Below are 20,860 nucleotides of genomic sequence, written 5' to 3' on the forward strand. Positions count from 1 at the left end.
ATATATGATTGGAATGTAACAGAAATTGGGTGAAACAAAAAAAAAAAAAAAGAAATAGTCAACATAAACATAAGAGCAATTTGATATAATTAAATGAAAAAAAAAATAAAAATAAGTAAAAAGAGTTAAAAATAACAAGAAGGTGAAGAAAATAAAAATGGTTGAAATTATTTTGAGACGGTAACTCTAAGGTTTCACAAAATCATATTTATATATGTTTAAATGCATCTTCTCGCTGATTTAATCCAATTTAACTGAAATTGTATAAATTGACCAAATAGTGTACTTTTACAAAAGAGTTTTACCACAATTATAATCAAACTCTATTGATTATGATCAGTTTTTTATTAGATGATCGATAAGGATAACATATAAGGACATACCAATATTCTCGTTAGATGATTTTAATTATTATAACGCCGTATAAACAATTTGATATAGAAATTAATCGGAGTTAATTAATTGGATTTAATGATTTTGTAAAATTTAATACAAATTGAGAGAAACAATGAAATTATTTGTAGATTTCATCAGGACTTTCCATCCGAGTGCAGCCCATTAGACGAAGGCCTGGACAGACCAGCAGCCATACTCCGGCCCATGAACAGGTCTAGACATAAATAAAGCAATAAGTGGTACAGCTACAGATGTTACTTCTGTGAAGCTTTTAGACTGAAATCTTGCAGGCAACCAATTTTTCTGCAATTTGCTACAGGTCTCAAATGAAAGAAGGGAGATGAAGCAACTTTCAATCTAAATTTATTCCCAAATAATTAACAGTGAATATACAATTACAACCATCAAAAGCTGCCAAGAAAAAACATAACAAGCAGCTTGAGGGAAGATTGATATTTTTTCTACCCTCACTGAGGCTCCAAAAAGAATGAGAATCTCATATTTAAAGGTCTTTGAAGTTTGATTTGATTCTTGTTAAGATTATCCTCATGTATTAACCTAAGCAGATTTCACTTCCTCTATTTTATAGCAGCTCAAGTCTTCTGAGTACAATATGCCACTCGGAGAAAGAAGCCGCTGGAGTGCAAGAAAAAATCGCGACTGCAAAAAAAAAAAAAAAAAGTTTGGCTTACAAGAAGTTACTTGATTATTATAGGACAAATATTCTGTTGAGATTGTTAGACTTACCCACTGAAATCCTACAAGTGCAAACCAGCAGCCAGCCAAACCAAGACCTCTGCTGCTTACAAACTGCCAACAATAAAATAAGTGATCACTACTGTGAACTGTACGAATCTGAGATAGAAGAAGCTAGAGAATGTATGAATTGAATGGTACCATCAATGAAAGGGCACCGAAAGCAAAGCATCCAGTCATTGACAAGCCAAGATATTTGAGATCCCGCCCGGCCTGCACAAAGGTGCATTTTATACAATATAAGAAAGTATTGTTGCATGCTTATGGTATAAAGATGCTTCCTTTAAACATAAGTCTATTAGCTTGCAAGGTTAGACAAGTTAATATATTTTATTGGAAAATATTATAGAGAATTCATCAATTATGTTTATGGTTTTTTAAAATTGAATTTTTGATATGTTTGTGCTCGTGAGGAGGAGGGTTGCGGTAGGTTTGTGGCGGCCAGCGTAAAACTTAGTCACATCTTATGACATGAACCATAATATAAATACCGTTGGGGCGTTCCCTACTCAGCGACGCGCTGCACTTCCTAGACCCGGGTGTAGTGATAAATGTGCAAGGGTTGCTAGGTCGTCGCCCCGAAGCGGCGCGCCACCCCAGGACCCGGGGGTGGTGTCAAATATGCAAGGGTTGCGGGTAAATAAGCTAGTCCACGGTAATGGTAGGGGTAGGGGTAAGGGTAGTAGGTTACGCTTTGGGACATGGAACATAGGTTCTTTGACAGGAAGATTAGCTGAAATTGTAGATGTAATGAAGAGGAGGAGAATAAATATATTATGCCTACAAGAAACCAAGTGGGTTGGAGCTAAGGCTAGAGAGATAGCTCCTTGGGGTTATAAGCTTTGGTACTCAGGAAAGGATAAGGGTAGAAATGGAGTAGGTATTCTTATTGATAGGGAGTATATTGATGAGGTAGTAGCGGTGTCTAGGAAGAGCGATAGAATTATGAGTGTTAAGCTAGTGAAAGGGGATGAGGTTGTGAATGTCATTAGTGCATATGCGCCACAAATAGGATTAGATGTGTCTATAAGACAAGCTTTTTGGGATGACTTAGAGGAAGTGGTGCAACAGGTTCCTAGGGATGAAAAAATGGTACTAGGGGGTGATCTCAATGGACACGTGGGTTCTAGGCGAGATGGGTTTGAGAGTGTTCATGGAGGGTATGGTTTTGGAGATAAGAATGAAGCAGGAAATGATATTTTGGAATTCGCATCAGCCTATGACTTGAGTATCATGAACACATGGTTTATGAAGAGAACATCCCACTTAGTGACTTATCGGAGTGGCGGTAATGCGAGCCAAATTGACTTCTTCTTAGTAAGGAGTGCTTGGAGAAAGAGTTATATTGATTGTAAGGTGATCCCTGGTGAGAGTACGACAACCCAACATAGAGTAGTGGTGCTAGATTTTCGAAGTAGGAAATGTATAAGAAAACAAACACCTCAAGTAGAGACTAAGATTAAGTGGTGGAAATTGCAAGGGGAGAATCAACAAAAATTTGTGGATGAGATGACCAAAAAAGATATTTGGACTTGCAATATGGATTCAGATATAGATTCGATATGGAATAAGATGGAGCATAGTATAAGGGAAGTAGCGAAGGAAGTTCTAGGGGAATCTAAAGGTAGCATGCCACCGGGTAAGGACACATCTTGGTGGACAGAAGAAGTACGACAAGCAGTAAAGAGTAAGAGAGAATCCTATAAACTATTGGGGAAATGTAGGAGTGACGAGAACTACGAAAAATACAAAGAGGCTAAAAGGGAAGTAAAGAAGGTCATACGAGATGCTAGAGCAAAGGTGAATCGGGATCTGTATACAAGATTGGATACGAAAGAAGGGGAAAGAGACATATATAGAATTGCTCGGAGGAGAGATAGGAAGACGCGAGATCTCGGAAAAGTTAAATGTGTGAAGGATGTGGACCAGAAAGTCCTAGTTGGAGATAAGGATATCAAGGAACGATGGAGGTCCTATTTTGATGGCTTATTTAATGGAGATCGCCAACAAGATGTTGGAGATATAAGTATCCATCACGATATGATAAATCATGAATGCCTGCGGAGAATTCAAAAGGGTGAAGTCAAAATGGCATTAAGTAAGATGAAGTTGAAGAAAGCAGTAGGACCTGATGGCATCCCTATTGAGATTTGGAGATGTTTGGGAGAAAGAGGAATCGAATGGTTGACGACGTTCTTCAACAAAATTTGGAGGAACAATAAGATGCCATCAGAATGGAGGAAAAGTACCTTAATCCCTTTGTATAAGAACAAAGGCGATGTCCAAGATTGTGCCAACTATCGGGGAATCAAATTAATGAGTCACACTATGAAACTTTGGGAGCGAGTGATTGAACAAAGGCTAAGGAGGACGGTGAAGATCTCGGAAAACCAGTTTGGCTTTATGCCGGGAAGATCAACTATGGAAGCCATCCATCTAATGAGACAATTAATGGAGCACTATCGAAATAAGAAGAAAGACTTGCATATGGTTTTCATTGACTTGGAGAAAGCATATGATAAGGTACCAAGGGAAGTACTTTGGTGGGCCTTGATAAGGAAAGGCATTTCGCGGAAATATATTGACATCATAAAGGACATGTATGAGGGAGTATGCACGAGTGTACGTACTAGTGTTGGGAAGACTGAAGAGTTTCCTATTACGATTGGAGTGCATCAAGGTTCCGCACTAAGCCCATTTCTTTTTGCCATCGTTATGGATGAACTAACAAGTTCACTTCAAGATGGTATACCATGGTGCATGCTGTTTGCAGATGATATTGTGTTGGTTGAGGAGACGAAAGAAGGAGTGGAGATGAAGTTGGAACTATGGAGGCAAACTCTAGAATCTAGAGGCTTTAAGTTGAGTCGAAGTAAGACAGAATATTTGGAGTGTAAGTTTAGCGGCCGTAGGAGTAGGGAGGCAGGGACAATCATCCTAGATGGGAGAGTTGTTCAGGCCTCGGATTGCTTCCGGTATTTAGGATCTATTATCCAAACGGATGGAGAAGTAGATGGAGATGTTGCTCATAGGATTAAAGCTGGTTGGTCGAAGTGGAAGAGTGCTACGGGTTTCCTTTGTGATCCCGGCATGCCTAATAGATTGAAGGGAAAATTCTACCGGACGGCAATTAGACCAGCATTGTTATATGGTACGGAGTGTTGGGCAGTGAAACACTGCCACATCCATAAGATGTCGGTGGCGGAGATGCGTATGTTGAGATGGATGTGTGGTCACACGAGAAAGGACCGGGTGCGTAATGAAATAATTAGGACAAAAGTAGGGGTCACATCTATTGAGAATAAAATGAGAGAAAACCGACTAAGGTGGTTTGGCCATGTGAGACGTAGAGCGCTTGATGAGCCGGTTAGGAGAACCGAAGAGTGGCAAAGGGATGTAGTGGTGAGGGGTAGGGGAAGACCTAAGCAAACTTGGAGGAGGGTGATCGAGAGTGATACGAGTTTATTGGGAATTGAGGAAAATATGGTAGTGGATAGGACGGAGTGGAGGGAGCGAATCTGTGTCGCTGACACGACTTGATTTTCACGGTTTTATATGATGGTTCATGTTAGCCGACCCCGAATCATTTCGGGACTAAGGCTTTGTTGTTGTTGTTGTTGTTGTGCTCGTGTCAATAAAAAATGCATGAATTAATAAGTGTTGATTGATATAGGGTAAATAGAATTCATATAATTTCATTTTCACTCAGCTGGTGCAAAAATTCTTTCGCAAATTATATTTATTAATATAGAAAACACTATATAGAATGCAATCAACTTATAAAAGCATTTATGAAGCACATTAAGATCCAAGTTAGAACAGACATACCATCAATGTTCCTTCAAGACTATGGGTGCTCGGGGTCACAGCCAATGCCATGAAGTATGGCAAAAGTACTTTGTGCATCTGCACAGATACATAATTTTGTGTTAAGAAATAGATTCTTAATACTTCACATCATAGAAAAAGGCTGAAGATTATTATGGCCTCAATTCATAAACCATTTATCCTTTTTACCAGCCAATAATGCACCGCTAACTCAGGAGCATCAGACACCAATGACATTCATTGTAGCCAAAATACATAATTTGAACTTTGAATGAGTAAGAACAGAAATAATATCATCAGTGGGGTTTTTTTTATTAAAAAAGGAGAAAAAAAAAACAAAATACAGAAACAAAATACATTCACACTGTTTATTCAACAGAGAATCCTGCTTCAATTCGAAATATAGCTCAACATACTACAAATGTGAAAGTAAGAGCTAACCTCCAGTATGACATTTTGATCAGGCGTAAAGAGAGTTGGGAACAACCAAGGTACAAATGTTCCAATGGTCCCTAACACCAATCCAAGCGTAGCTCCAATTATCACGAGTGACTTTAACAACCTCCTAGCCTGTTTTGTATTAGGTATCATTTTAAAAAGATAAAAAAGAAACCCTCTGTACCAGTGTAAGGAGATACAGCTAGATCTATGCTTTTGAAAATATATCAAATCTCTTCACACAATCACCTTTGGCAAACTTCGGTTGGCACCATATATCAGCTCAGGCATGAATGACTGCGCGGTTTGAGAAAGAGGCTCACCCCATACTGTACAGATGCTATACGTTTGAATCATGACCTAAAACAAATATCATACTTGTCAATGTCTACTGTCATCATGTTTTGAAACGTTAGAAAGGAAAATTACTGAAAACATAAGCATTGGTGTATCTAACCTGATGAGCAGCCACAGAAAGTGTACCCATGGATGTAGCAAAATATATAATAAGAGAGTAAAATGCCACCTAAAACATTTAAAAGTCGGAATTGAGAAAATTGGACCAGAAAAAATTAAGGAATCAAAGAGAACTATAAGATATAGAACTAAGGGTATCGGACCGGATAAAGTACAGAATCAAATAGGAAAATAACCTTTGACATCATTGTTACAAAAACTGGAGCTGCAATCCCAACTACTGCCATAAGTTCATTAAGTGTTGGAACAGAGATAGAATATGCATTATATCCTTTGTCATTCAGAGCTTCAATCATCATATAAGCTGCAATAACCTATAAAATACAGTAAGAGGAAACCCCAAGGAATGGAAGTCTATGCCATTTTGGATACATTTGAAATGGCACAATACAAACAAATGACAAAAGATATTTAAGCAATAAATTAGGAATGTTAAACATACTTGAGACACCATGGTGGCCCATGCAGCACCTGCAATCCCATAGCCCAAAAAGCTGCAAAGTACTATATCACCAACACCATTTACAATACTAGATACTGCCAAAGCCTTCAGAGGTCCCCAGGAGTCTTTCATGCCGAGACTGGACAAGAAAAAAAATCTAAATAAAAATTGACCAAGGACAAGAGTATAGAATTTAAATTTCACAAAACTTGGCATAAAGAAATGACTTAAATATCTCTAAGGCAATATATAAAGTTACAATAAGGACACTGGCATGAAGAAAAATCTAGGCTTCAGAAGATACAATCATATGTTTTTAAGTACATTGATGATAAAAACTTTAAGATAAACAACCTAATACCAATTGTACACAAAGCTAACAGTTTCGTCACCAACCAAAGACATGATAAAACAAAATATGATTCAAGTCTTTTCAGAGTAACTAGAGCAATCGAAAGAGTTATAGCCTAACGCAGCTGACAGTTTCATCGCCAACCAAGGACAGGATAAAACAAAGTATGATTCAAGTCCTTCCACAGTAACTAGAGCAATCGAAAGAGTTATAGCCTAACGCACAATGTTTCACCTTGCACTTTGAGCAACCCAGCCAACAATAACTGCAGGCCATGCATACCCTCGAATCTGGCAAAAGGAAGAGAGTTCAATTAATATGTTATCCAAATAAAAAAAAAAAAAAAAGAGTACAATTGGCAATCACTGAAAAGCATGAGAGTCCCATTCAATTAGTACAATGAGAGAATATCATGTACATGATGCACCATCAAACAGTCAAATACCCTGAAGAAATTAAGATTTATGAATTACCATTACTTCTAAACCAGACATGATAATTGATGTCTTTAATTTATCCTTCTGGGCACAAAATGGGCTTTACATATGTAGGCAGAAATTTTTATAATAACAGTACTCTTATCAACCTATTGACAAAAAGCAGACCAACACTGAGGGAAATGGTAATGTGTTGGGAGAGATTGGTACAAGAAAAGATATTGATACACTTATTGATAAAATCCATCGACGATCAGTGACAAATGGCCATAACAAGGTTTAGAAGCCTGCAAATTAGTATGGATCATTCATTGGGAGAATAAAAATATATAGAGGAAGATGGCCCAACAGGGAAGGCTTGTTAGATTAAAAGGTTGGAAGACGAAATGATTCACATATTACCACCATTCTCTCCATTAAGGACAAGACATAACACATTTTCACAACTGATTGCAAATAACTTAAATAAATAATAATGCATACTGATTTCTGTATGCAGAGCATAAGCAATGATAAAATCTGTACCACATTAACTGGTCAATTAAATCATTACTGCAGGGCAGCAAGTACAAGCATCAAAATGGTTAAGATAAAATAAATGCAAAAAACAGAAAAAGAGATAAAGGAAAATGTCAAAAGTGCCATCACATAGTTCTATTTAAAGCACACATGAAATATTTATAAATATGAACATGAACCTGAACATATGTATTTGCTGCAGGTACAAGGTGTGCATTCTTTGGTCCAGTAAAAGCTGAAAGATGTGATAATAGCAAATTCATTATTCATCAAGTTAGTGATCCCAGCTATCTACCACATGGAGAAGAAAACAGCATGATTCACTAAATAAAGAGCCCACAAAAGCCTCAATCTGCCAACAATATAAAAAATAAAAGATTTAATAGTCTTCATTACCAGTTAATGCCCATGATCCAAAGAATCTTGTAAACAAAAACATGGAGATACCGCAAACCAATGCTACAAAAAGGAGGATAGATATTTGATGCTGGACTTCATTTTTATCCTGCATGAACACTATCTAGTCAAAGCGAGTAATAAGATATATACAAAGATTAAACAAAAAAGAAAACAGAGCAATTAGTAACAAAAAGTGAAGCAATGATAAAATAGCACTATATCACTGTAAAATACATAAAGCTTGTGCCACTACTCAAATCACAGGCTTGCAAATTTGCATCCCCTTAAAAGTTTATGAGACAAGTATGTTTGACCACGGGCAGGAATAGTCTTATTTTTCCAATCCTTTTAGGAGGACTTGTCTACGAGTGACTGAAAATTTGGCTTGGAGACAGGGTTATATATCACAATTGATTAAACTTCACAATATTTTGATTAAATCATAGTCTTTGACACATAATACTCAACAGATTTCAAGACCCATAGCAGCTTCGTCAGTTGCCGAACACTGTATGCTTATCTTTACCAATGTATCAAGAAAGGCATGCAAACATAAACACAGGGATAATAAAAGGTTGGGCATATTGCACTAGTAAAACCAAGTCTCGCCTATGAACTACTAACATCTCCAGTTTAAGTTCCCATTTGCATCTTCACATTATCTAGCTAGTGAAGAGTAAAAGTTTATCAGTAACAGAAAACTAACCCGTCTGGCAAGTGAAGTAGCAACCAAATTCGAAGTAGCAACTGAAAGGAACATGAACAGGTAACTCATATAATCACAAACCACAGTCCCAGGTCCTGCCCACGAAAATCCACAAATTAAACAACTTATACTACACGCATTTGCTCAAAAAGAAAGAGAGAAAAATAAAAGGAACTACCTAAAGCAGCAAGCTCAATTGAGCTTCCCTGGCCAATAACTGCAGTGTCAATAAGACTCATCAAAGGGCCACATAACCAAAGTCCAGTAGCAGGTCCAGTAAACATCATAATCTCCTTAACTTGGTTCCATAAACTCTGCTTCTCCAATCCTTCCCTTTCAACCTCCACTTGCATCTCCTCTTCTTCCTCTTGAAATGATGAAACCGAACCAATATTATCATCATTGCGGCTCCCAGTTTCCGGATTAATATCAACTATATCATTGGTAGGGGTAATGCAATTGCTTATAAACTGAATTCGTCGACATTTTGGCGCGCAAAGGCGTAAAAACGAAGGAATGCGAGGTGGTATTAAATGCAAAGAGATTTTGTTAAACGGAATTATTGATTGAGAATAGCAGGAGGAACTATTGGAGATAGGTTTTGGAAGAGAAATTACAGAATAAGAATGATAAATTAGGGTTTTGATAGCCATTATTTTTACTGTATATTTGGAAATTGAATTTGAAAGAGGCTTTTGAGGAGGAAAAATAAAGAAGAAGCGTGGCGTGTTTTTCTTTTTAATTTTTTTATTTTCTTTTCTTTTTTTGACTCGTGTTTTATTTTTTCTAATCAGCGGGAACGGAATAACGGCTAACGTCCAATAAGTGACATTTTCAATGATTCTGTCCCGTTAGATTTGCACACCTTTTTCACATTTTAATTTCTATCCATTTAACGGTCGGTAAGCAATGGTGTAAACAAAGGTCTAACTCACCCCAAAATGTACCTCAAAACGTAAGGATTGTCTCACATATTCAATGAGCTATATGGCTTCCTCATTTAGCAATGTGGGATGTCTAACACGCCCCCTCATGCCCAATTCATTTGGTGCGTGACGCTCATATCAGCGGGAGCCCCAACATTGAACTATGGCTCTGATACCATGTTATGGAACCAATTGAACTAAAAGATCGAACTCATAGTTAAGGCCCAATTATAGATCTTATATTAATCTCCGACACACCCCCACACGCAAGTGCCCCTTGGGCTTGCAGCGTGCACAACACAGGCCCATCCCGCCATGTGTTTTAATTCCACAAATTAATGAAGTTGACGGGACTCGAACCCTCGATCGTTTGGAGTTGATGAAGCTTCGAGTGGACTACTTTTCCGAATTGTATGAGTAACAAAGTCACGAAGTTTGGTAGACGGAATTTTTGCTCGTTTCCCCTTCCCTAACTGTTCTTCTATCGTTTCTGGTGAAGGCTGAACCTCCTCCACCATCGATTCTGCCTCCGGGACATCTGCTATTCCAGCAGGCGGTGGAGTCGAAGCTGCCGGAATTGCAGATGCGCCGGATTCTGGCGTTACAAACATTGGCAGCGTCTGTGCTGCTGCTGCCGCCTGTTCATCGTCAGAAGTCACGGGCTGCTCTAACGTGACTGTCATCGGGTCCGAGCCATCCTTACCGTGGACAGATTCGGCAAACAAGTCATCTCGGGTTGACAGAGGGAGTATCTCAGGCGATGCTGCTTTCAATTCCGAGGTCCGATATGGAAAAACATCTTCATAAAATTGCACATCCCGACTTACAAAAAAATCTTTAGTCTCTAAGTCGTACAACTTCCACCCCTTTTTGCCAAACGGATATCCGACAAACACACACTTTCGACTCCGTTTCTCAAACTTATCCCCTCGTGCACGTTGATTATGAGCATAACACAAACACCCAAACACACGTAACAAGTGATACACGAGAATTTTATGAAATAGAACCTCATAGGGCGTTTTTCCCGTCAAGACTGCTGACGGAGTCCTATTAATCAGATGACATGCAGCTAGCACACACTCACCCCAAAAAGAAACAGGCAAATTTCCTTCAAAACGCAATGCACGTGCAACATTTAGGATAGGTCTATGTTTTCTTTCTACCCTACCATTCTGCTGAGGTGTCCCTACACATGAGGTTTCAAACAAAATTCCCTGGGCACTAAAATACTTATTCAAACTAAGAAATTCAGTCTCATGATCACTTCTCACAATTTTAATCTTCTTACCAAACTGGCGATTCACCATGGCAACAAAGTTAAGAAAACAATTTTCAACCTCAAGTTTACTAGACAACAAATAAACCCATACTGCTCTTGAAAAATCATCTACCAGAATCAAAAAAAATAAGATGCACCACAAGAGGAACGGGTACGATAAGGCCCCCACAAATCACAATGAACTAACTCAAAAATCGAACTAGTTTTATTCATACTTAAAGGAAAACTACTCCGAGTTTGTTTTGCATCAAAACACACATCACAGGGTTTATTATTATTGCTACTAGGTAAACTAAGATGAGGGAGGTGCTTCACTACTTCTTCCGCTGGATGCCCGAGTCTTTTGTGCCACAGCTCTATCGAATTACCTCTTGCAACTGTCAAAATCTGTGCCTGTGGACCTCCACGGAAAAAATATAGTCCATCTCGAAGTTCACCGATTCCAATCACCTTCCTCGTCAGTCAGTCCTGTATAACACATAAATCACTTGTTAATTGTACAATGCAGTTGGAGTCATGAGTTAATTGACTCACAGAAATCAAGCTACAATTTAATTTAGGCACAAATAAAACATTATGTAGCAATAAACCCCCTTTCAGTGTCACCACGCCTTCTTGTTCAGCATTTGCAGTTTTTCTATCAGGTAGTCCAATTGGACACTTTTCAATTTTTCGAACATTACGTAACTCATCAAGGTTCCCAGTAACATGATGTGTCGCACCTGTGTCAATAATCCACGCAAAGTCATCATTCATACCTTGCAGATGTTCAGTAGTTTTGGCGTGATGTAATAGGTCAATTAATTGCGTCCACTATGCCGGTGTAATGCCAGAAAGACCTGCTGCCTCGGCATCAGTACCATAATTTCCCTATGCGTTTGCGCCCCCTGGTGTCGCTGCTGCTCGATTCGCTCGGGCCTGCTGCTCGTTGCGCCCTCCCCTGCCGCGCGCTTGCATTGCCGCGCCCGCCTGTGCCACGGCCAGCTCCAGTGCCGCGAGGTCTGTCACCCCACCACTCCGGGTATCCAACCAACTGAAAACAGCTTGCTTCATCATGTCCGTCACGATTACAATTTGAACAATGTTTATTAGAATTGTCAGTGGATTTGGATTTGCCCCCACGTGCATCCTGCACTTTGAAAGCCATCACTTGCTCACGCTCTTCCTTCATCTCTCCTTTGATTAGTCGTTCTTCTTGAATGACTTGAGCATAGGCTTTATCAATGCCAGGCAAAGGATCAAGACTAAGGATATTCGATCGTACCGTTCCGTACAAAGCCGAATCTAAGCCAATAAGAAAATGGTGCTGCATATCTTCTTCCTGAACTGCAGCAACTTGCTTCTTCATGTCACAGCTACAACCATCACATTTACATACTGACAATTTGACATAGGTGATCAAGTCATCCCATATCTTAGAAAATCGTCCAAAATAGGTTGCAACTTCTTCCGTCTTTCCTTGCTTACATTCTGCGAGCGAGGACTTCAATTGACAGATTTTTGTGCCATTAATTACACAAAATCTGTTCTTCAAGTACTTCCATAAAGCATCTGGTTCTTCATAATTCGGCAGGGTGGACCGAATTTTAGGTTCGATAGTATTGAGTAACCATGCCACCAACATCGAGTGCACGGACTCCCAATCCTCCAATTGATCCGCATCAGTAGGTTTCGAAATTTTTCCTTCCATAAAACCAAATTTGCGTTTCGCCTTCAACGATGTTTGGATTGCTCAAGCCCATTCATCGTAATTCTCGCCCCTTAATTGCACAGGTGTGATCAAATTTCCGGGATTATCATTAGAACCAAGATAGTATACATCAATCTTCTTGGTTCCGCTTCCTCCGCCGCCGGTCTCGGTCTTCTTGTCGTCCGACATAGCGTCAATCAATAATCAAAAGAAAGAGAAAAAAATAGAAGGAAAGAAATCAATTGAAGAAGACAGATTTCAACTGAAGAAGGATCTGTAAGAAATATGTTTCTTCTTCTTCTTCACTGTCGATTTCTGCCTTTTCCTTTTTTTTTTCTTCTTTCCGTCGATCGCGTCCTCTTGCGAAAATAATTTAACCTGCTCTTGATACCATGTAAACAAAAGTCTAACTCACCCCAAAAGGTACCTCAAAGGGTGAGGATTGCCTCACATATTCAAGGAGCTATATGGCTTCCTCATTTAGCAATGTGGGATATCTAACACGCCCCCCTCACGCCCAATTCATTTGGTGCGTGACGCTAATATCAGCGGGAGCCCCAACATTGAACTATGGCTCTGATACCATGTTATGGAACCGATTGAACTAAAAGCTCGAACTGATAGTTAAGGCCCAATTATAGATCTTATATTAATCTCTGACAAATGGGTATGCTTGCTGGTGTTTTTCAAGAATGTTTTTTTATTGATCCATCGGGAATGTTTTATTAGCGATTTTGAACATTTGATAGGATTAGCTTTTTAAATAATACCGCCGATGTAAATGGAGCGGAGATTTTTTTATTTTTATCTGGATTTCGCTCCAATAAGGATGAGGAATCACCGATTAGAATTTCCACAAATATAGCTCGTAAGTGGGAGATCCCCATAGATTCTCCATTATATATATATATAGGAGAGGGCTCTTGTGAGAACCCTTTCCTAGGTGAGAACTCACCTTAGGTGTGAGAACCACCCAAAACTACGTAGTTTTGGGTAAGTAAATTTAAAAAAAATGCTGCTATCTAGGGGGATCAAACTTGGGACCCTGCATCTATACTCCACACTACTTACCACTGAGCCAATTGTCTTTCTTGTGTACACTGTGTCGCGCTGCTTAATATATTACGACCCTTTTAGTTTCCATTGTTTAATATTTGATGCATGCACTTATTAATATCAATTAAATGTGCATAATAATAAATTATTAATAAAAAAAGAAATATGCATAATAATGAATTATTAATAGAAAAAAAATGTAAAAACATGCTCTAATTTCTTATTTATTTAATTCCTTTATATTTTTGTAATTTATATTTTAAAATGTTAAGGACGATGTTCTAAATATTGTTACATATATTCTAAACTTTATAATTTGTGTTATAAAAATTAAGTATAATGTTTAAAAAAATAGTAAATATATGGACCATTTTTACATTTGTTCTATAATATAATTTATAACACTCATATTCTAAATAACATAATGTATGTTCTAAAAAACATAACGCATGTTCTAAAGTTTATATTTTGTGTTCCAAAAATTAAGTATAATGTTCTAAAAAAATCAGTAGATATCTCGATCGGTTTTTTATTTGTTCTATAATATAATTTATAACTCATGTTCGAAAAAACATAACACGTGTTCTAAAAAACATAACGTATGTTCTAAAAAATATGTCGTACGTTCTAAACTTCATAGTTCGTGTTTTAAAAGTTAAAATATATGTTCTAACGTTTGTTTTAAAAAATATATAGTTTGTGTTCCAAAAATTAAGTATAATATTCTAAAAAAATCAGTAGATATTTCGATCGTTTTTTCACTTGTTCTATAATATAATTTATAACTCATGTTCGAAAAAATATAACACGTGTTCTAAAAAACATAACGTATGTTCTAAAAAATATGTCGTACGTTCTAACTTCATAGTTCGTGTTTTAAAAGTTAAAATATATGTTATAACGTATGTTTTAAAAAATATATAGTTTGTGTTCTAAAAATTAAGTATAATGTTCTAAAAAATCAGTAGATATAGGGATCGTTTTTTCATTTGTTCCATAATATAATTTATAACTCATGTTCGAAAAAACATAACACATGTTCTAAAAAACATAACGTATGTTCTAAAAAATATGTCGTACGTTCTAAACTTCATAGTTCGTGTTTTAAAAGTTAAAATATATGTCCTAACGTATGTTTTAAAAAATATATTTTCCTATATAACATAAATTACAAAAATATAAAGGAATTAAATAAATAAGAAATTAGAGCATGTTCTTGGATTTTTTTATTAATAATTCATTATTATGCACATTTCTCTTTGTTTCTATTAATAATTCATTATTATGCATATTTCCTTTTTTCTATTAACAATTCATTATTATGCATATTTAATCGATATTAATAAGTGCATGCGTCAAATATTAAACAAAAAAAACAATAGAAGCTAAAAGGGAGATGGTATATTAATCAGCGCGCGAAATAATATACAAAAAGAGCAATTGGCTTAGTGGTAAACAACATGGAGTGTAGATGAATAGGTTCTAGGTTCAAACCCCCTAATAAGCAGCATCATTTTTTCTTAATTTTCCTACTCAAAACTACGTAGTTTTGGGTGGTTCTCACCTAAGGTGAGTTCTCACTTAGGGGAGGGTTCTCACTTGATTAGCTCGTGATTCTTTTTAGAGTTATTAGCTTAGGTAATTTTAGTTTTTCTTTCCACCACTCAACACAAATTTAATCTTATCATTGTACTATGATAAATGTCTAGAAGATGGAAAAAAAATAGAATAAAAGTTTTATATATGATAAAAAACATAAGAAAACACGGAATGAGGATCCCTTGAGATAGGGCACGGACATAATTTTCTCCGTTTAGGTTTTGGGGACGGAGAATCCCCGATAGGTTAGAGAGCGGGGATGAGAAATGTAATCTCTGCCCCATCCCATTTACATTCCCAAAGACATTATTACTTTCATGAGGTCACTAAATTATTTAACTAACATTAAAGGATTAATTGCCAACAAGGGATTTTTAAAATTTAGAACAATCGTTGTTATTTATAGTGGTAAATAATTTATTTGTCTTTATATTTTTACCCAACACACTATTTAGTTTTCGTATTTTAATAATGCATTTAATCTGTTTAGTCCCTTATAGATAGACTAAACTGTTTAAAATGTAGATATTTGAGGGACTAAATTATTAAATAGAATAAAAGTTAAAAAAAACTAAATAATATATTGCTATTTTAATACAAAAATTAAATAATATATTAAGTAAAATATAAGGATTTACCCTTTCTTTTAATATATACCATAGTTAATATTCTGTTACCTTTGTAATTTATTTACTTTTCTATTATTTATAAAATGTTATTGCCCCCAATTAATGGTGAGATGAATATTTGAGGCTACACATTTGTCACGCAATGGGCCTTTGGATAGTCCCACATTTTTGGACTGTCCAACTCATAAGTAACTCCAATTCGCTGGTCACCACGCATGCTTTCGGACAAGAAACAAAGCCGTGAGCATGTATAACACCACTTGTCTCATTTTCTACACAATATCTACCACAAAATTTTGTAACTCAAACTTCAATCAATAACAAATTTTTGTTCCTATTTCAATTCCATTAAATAACAAAAAAAAGAGGCATATTTTGCTTATTATAAGCTTTGTGCCTGAAAGAATAATAATGACAAAGGTTGATTGGGAGAAACAAGCTAGGCAGCTTTCAGTGTCCCAAGTTTGTACTCAATCTCATCTCCGGAGCTAAGCATGCCACTCGGAGATAAAAGGCGTCGAATAGCGAACAAAAATCGACCCTGAAAAAAGGTTAATTCGGGCTATCAACTTCAAACCAAATGTCAAACAATAAGTAACAGAAATTTGAATTGCTTGTTACTTACCCATTGAAATGCTACAAGTGCACACCAGCATCCTTGCACACCATATCCTTTGTTGCTTATAAGCTGATGAAGCAGATCAAATATAAACAAGCATTAACCTTCATTGATTAATAGCACTAATAGTGTTGGATTATATCTTACCAATAACACAAGAGCACCCAAAGAAAAGCATCCACTCATTGACATGCTGATGAACTTGAAATCTCGGCCCGCCTGCATAATCATAATACTAATTATGTCTATGACGCTATTAATATGAACTCAAAAAAGATACAAAAGTACAGCAACATACCAGCAATGTTCCCTCGAGACTGAGAGTGCAAGGGGCTGCAGAATTTGCCACGAAGAACAAAAGCAACACTTTGTGCATCTGCAACGAAATTAACATCAAGCAGTTTAGATACATAAAAGCCATTTTTGCCCAATCAGATTCATTGTTGTATGACATTAAGATAGGAAGTTAACTAACCTCTTGTATGACATTAGGATCACGAGTGAAAATATTGGGGAACAACCAAGGAATTGTTGTTCCAATTGTTGCAATTGTGACACCAAGTATTGCTCCTATTATCAGAAGTGACTTCAGCAGCATTCGAGCCTGTTTCGCATTGATGATCTCACACCATTTTAATTCTAACAATATTTTTGGATATAATATACTTGACCCCTATTTGGGGGGTTCAATTTAATCCAAAGGCGAAGTTTAACTATAATTTTAGTCCACAACTTGATGTTTTTGATTCGGAGAGGGGTCCCACCACAAGGGTGTATTTGGGGCAAGCCTTCCCCTGCCAATTTTTTGGCAAGAGGCCGCTCCTAAGACTCGAACCCGTGACCTCTCGGTCACACGACAACAACGTTTACTGTTGCGCTAAACTCGTCCTCTCTGAATATTCTTACTATGCAGTAATAAAATTAGAAATGATATATGTTGCAATTGCTGACCTTCTCTACGCTTCTTTCAACTCCATATAGTAATTCAGGCATGAAAGATTGTGCAGTTTGAGAGAGAGGCTCACCCCATACCATACACATTCCATATATTTGGATCATCACCTGCAACAGTGGCATACTATCAGATTATCAGATTTATTTTATTTTGTTTGCAAAAAGAAATTAACAAATAACACCTATATTGGACTAGGGGGCTCTGATAATACGTAAGAAATCCTGGCCTGATTCAGCCGCATAAGGTGCATTTAGAAAAAGTGCTGTCAATTTCTGACATGATAATATGATTTATAGAGAAAACCCGTCTGACACGACCCTTTGACGTAATTATCATTTTCGTTGCAATTATATCATATATGATCATAGATTCATAGGGTATATATCATATAACACTTAACCCATTTTGAGACCCTTCCAAATGACCGACCTGATGTGCAGCAACTGTGAAAGTGCCCATTGCAGTTGCAAAATAAGTCATGACAGAATAGAATGCCACCTGAAAATATGAAAATGAAGTCCTTTTCATTAGTATTTAACAGTTCTTAACAAAAGTATTCAACAATTTTGCACATAAAACAGAAAACTAAGAAATACCTTTGAGAACATTGTTACAAAGACAGGGCCAGCAATGCTCAATATATGCAGAAATTCTTTCGGCGACGGAATAGTGACAGCATAAGCATTGTATCCTTTCTTGTTCAGAGCTTCTACCACCATATAAGCTGCAATTACCTGAATACATATAATAACTTAGCGACGAACTAGAAAAAGTCAGAATTTTGAAGCAGAAAGGAATTATTTTAATAGATGAGCTTACTTGTGATGCCATTGTTGACCAAGCTGCTCCTACAATACCATAGCCTAGCCATGTGCAAAGGACTAAGTGACCACTTGTATTCACAACTGTGGCAACTAGCAATGCCTTTAAAGGTGCCATTGAATCTTTCATCCCAAGACTGAAAATCAAATGAAAAACATTCAAATTTCAATCCAAAAAGCCACAAAAAATGTGCTATGTTTCTACCTTGAACTTTGTGAAACCAGTCCATAAAGAATTGCTGGCCATGCTAAGCCTCGAATCTGCGTATTCACAAAGATTAATTAGTTCGATCGAAAAGATTAATTAGATGAATTCAGACATTTCACCTGCATTTGAAACGGATGTATAAATTATAATACAGGTAAATTCTTGTTGAAGACAATGTACCTGAACATATTTAGTGGCTGCAGGTATAATATGAGCATTCTTTGGGCCGGCAAAAGCTGCAAAATTAATATGCAAATTCATATTTTTTGAAGTTAGTAATGTAGTAATGTGAAGTGATTTGCAGAGCAGTGTTTATTACCGGTTAGTGCCCAGGAACCAAGGAATTGTGTAAATAAGAGCATTAAGATGCCACAAGACAATCCAACAAACAGCAAAACTGATATCTGATGCTGAACTTCCTTCTTATCCTGTATATTTATCAAAATTAATCCATATTAAGATCAATTAGTCCATTCTAAATATCAAAATTTCAAGAACATTACCCTTTTGGCAAGTGAAGTTGCAACCATATTTGAAGTTGCAATTGAAAGAAACATGAATAGAAGATTCATATTATCACAAAAAACTGTCCCTGGACCTGTCCAAATATCCATAAATTATCATCAAAATATGCAAAATGTGGATAAACTTGGTCTAACTTAACTCCACTCCAAAAGTTACTTTTAAGGGCAATTGCCTCGTTGCCAACAATGTGGTATACTTAACACCCTCCTCACTAACAGGGCTGAACATTTAGAGCATGTGACCTAAGATTGGACTTAATGCGGAGTAGAAACAAATACCCGGGAGGTCAATCACAAAGTTAGTAAGAAATACAATTTTGGGGACTAAGGATCACAGAAAATTCCGTCAGCAATACAGACAGTATGGTCAAATTTATTGCAAATTCTGGGAAAGTTTGGAACCACAGATAGAAATTTTGGTCGAAAAATATAATTTTTCTTGAAATCCGGTTGATGTACCTTTGTGACGAGAAACTTTAACTTGGACTGGTACAATGAACCTTACCAATTAAGAAATGACAATTATGCAACTTTATTTTTGACATTAATCATTTTCCAATAAAGTGTTACATATCTTATTTTTCATTGGTCAAGTCTATTATACTCATTACCGTAGAACTTCCCCATATAGGTCCAATTGGATTAGGGGCATGACTCGAACCTAACTGCAACTTAAAAGATGTAGTTAGGATTAACTCACAACTATAAATGTATTTCTATATTACACAGAAACCGGCGTAAAGAAATATTCTTTCAAAGATAGGACATAAAAACATGTAAATATTAGGAAATAAAATATGGATAATATTAAAAGTATGATAATATAAACTATGGTATTCATACTCTACATATTCCATTAAGAAGTTATAAAGAGAAGTTTTAGTAATTTGGAATTGGACTGTGGCCAAAATGGTTTCCTAAACCCGAAAAGTGTTTCCTATTTTCAATACTGAGGAGGATTTTCCATGCAACATAGATGTATCTATAATTATCAAATGGCAGATACTTAGACATAAATTAATCCCCAAAACAAATTAAGCAGTCAATTGATATGATACTTTATGCTATGTATGTACCTAAAGCAGCAAGCTCAGTAGAGCTTCCCCGGCCGATAACAGCAGTGGAAATAAGGCTCATCAAAGGACCACAGATCCATAACCCAGCAGCTGGCCCTGAAAACACTATAATCTCTTTTATTTGATTCCATAAGCTCTGGTTCGAAAGTTGTTCTCTCTTCGACCTAACAACTTCCACTTTCTTCTCTTCTCCAGCAGACTCACTTCCGTAATCTAAGGCAGTTTGGGGCTCTAATTCATCGATTACTTCTGAGCCGGAACCAATGCACGCAGTAATTAACCGCTTGCGATTGTGGTGAGTTTTTGAGTGTGAATTGTTTGAAGTTAGGGGTGAAATAGAGGAATATGATCTTCGTGAAGTTCGAATTAGTGGAAGAGATGATGATGATGGGTATTTGAAGAGAATTGAAGGGCGGGAAAGTGTTTTGGGAATCGGGTTTTGGGGAGGAGGAATGTGGAATGATGAGGATGAAGAAAGAGACATGGTTTTGATTTGCATAATATTGTTTGGGTAAGTTAAGCATGGTGATGGACATTAATTGAAGGAGAAAAACAGAGAAGAAGGAAGAGAAACAAAACTGAGCCAACGGGTTGAAACTCAAATGTTGAAGAGTTGGTAGCTTCTGCATGTACAGAATTGGCGCCTGGACTTTGAATTTCGGTTACCGCTTCTTTTTTTTTTATATATTTTTATTACTTTCTTTTTAATGTTAGAACTTGTATGA

The 20,860-nt window shown here is 36.8% G+C and overlaps 2 protein-coding genes across 2 annotated transcripts; both read right to left on the reverse strand.

Moving 5' to 3' along the window:
• Positions 1–737: 737 nt before the first annotated feature.
• LOC136223040 (protein DETOXIFICATION 46, chloroplastic-like) lies at positions 738–9,448 on the reverse strand. Its single transcript, XM_066010824.1, has 14 exons — positions 8,929–9,448; positions 8,751–8,845; positions 8,042–8,150; positions 7,825–7,880; positions 6,924–6,979; positions 6,338–6,476; positions 6,072–6,209; positions 5,876–5,944; positions 5,668–5,778; positions 5,422–5,550; positions 4,981–5,058; positions 1,294–1,365; positions 1,144–1,206; positions 738–1,056 (listed from the first exon to the last, which is right to left on the reverse strand). Exons 1-14 carry the CDS (start codon positions 9,401–9,403, stop codon positions 955–957), a joined length of 1,692 nt encoding a protein of 563 aa, XP_065866896.1. The 5' UTR covers positions 9,404–9,448; the 3' UTR covers positions 738–954.
• A 6,794-nt stretch (positions 9,449–16,242) lies between these two features.
• LOC136223922 (protein DETOXIFICATION 46, chloroplastic-like) lies at positions 16,243–20,619 on the reverse strand. The gene is made up of 14 exons (XM_066012096.1): positions 20,136–20,619; positions 19,039–19,133; positions 18,855–18,963; positions 18,716–18,771; positions 18,533–18,588; positions 18,326–18,464; positions 18,103–18,240; positions 17,936–18,004; positions 17,503–17,613; positions 17,027–17,155; positions 16,850–16,927; positions 16,699–16,770; positions 16,558–16,620; positions 16,243–16,473 (listed from the first exon to the last, which is right to left on the reverse strand). Exons 1-14 carry the CDS (start codon positions 20,617–20,619, stop codon positions 16,372–16,374), a joined length of 1,701 nt encoding a protein of 566 aa, XP_065868168.1. The 3' UTR covers positions 16,243–16,371.
• Between the last annotated feature and the right edge of the window lie 241 nt (positions 20,620–20,860).

This window comes from Euphorbia lathyris, chromosome 3 (assembly GCF_963576675.1).
Source record: "Euphorbia lathyris chromosome 3, ddEupLath1.1, whole genome shotgun sequence".
In the NCBI taxonomy this organism is placed as follows: domain Eukaryota; kingdom Viridiplantae; phylum Streptophyta; class Magnoliopsida; order Malpighiales; family Euphorbiaceae; genus Euphorbia; species Euphorbia lathyris.

Excerpts from the sequence above, each read along its gene's own strand:
- LOC136223040 (XM_066010824.1), bottom strand. The coding sequence starts at position 9,403 with ATGGCTATCAAAACCCTAATTTATCATTCTTATTCTGTAATTTCTCTT. Across the intron at positions 6,980-7,824 it reads CAGCAAATACATATGTTCAG|ATTCGAGGGTATGCATGGCC; the intron begins GTTCATGTTCAT and ends TCCTTTTGCCAG. Across the intron at positions 1,366-4,980 it reads GTCTTGAAGGAACATTGATG|GCCGGGCGGGATCTCAAATA; the intron begins GTATGTCTGTTC and ends ACCTTTGTGCAG.
- LOC136223922 (XM_066012096.1), bottom strand. The coding sequence starts at position 20,619 with ATGTCTCTTTCTTCATCCTCATCATTCCACATTCCTCCTCCCCAAAAC. Across the intron at positions 18,964-19,038 it reads CAACTTCACTTGCCAAAAGG|GATAAGAAGGAAGTTCAGCA; the intron begins GTAATGTTCTTG and ends ATAAATATACAG. Across the intron at positions 16,771-16,849 it reads GTCTCGAGGGAACATTGCTG|GCGGGCCGAGATTTCAAGTT; the intron begins GTATGTTGCTGT and ends ATGATTATGCAG.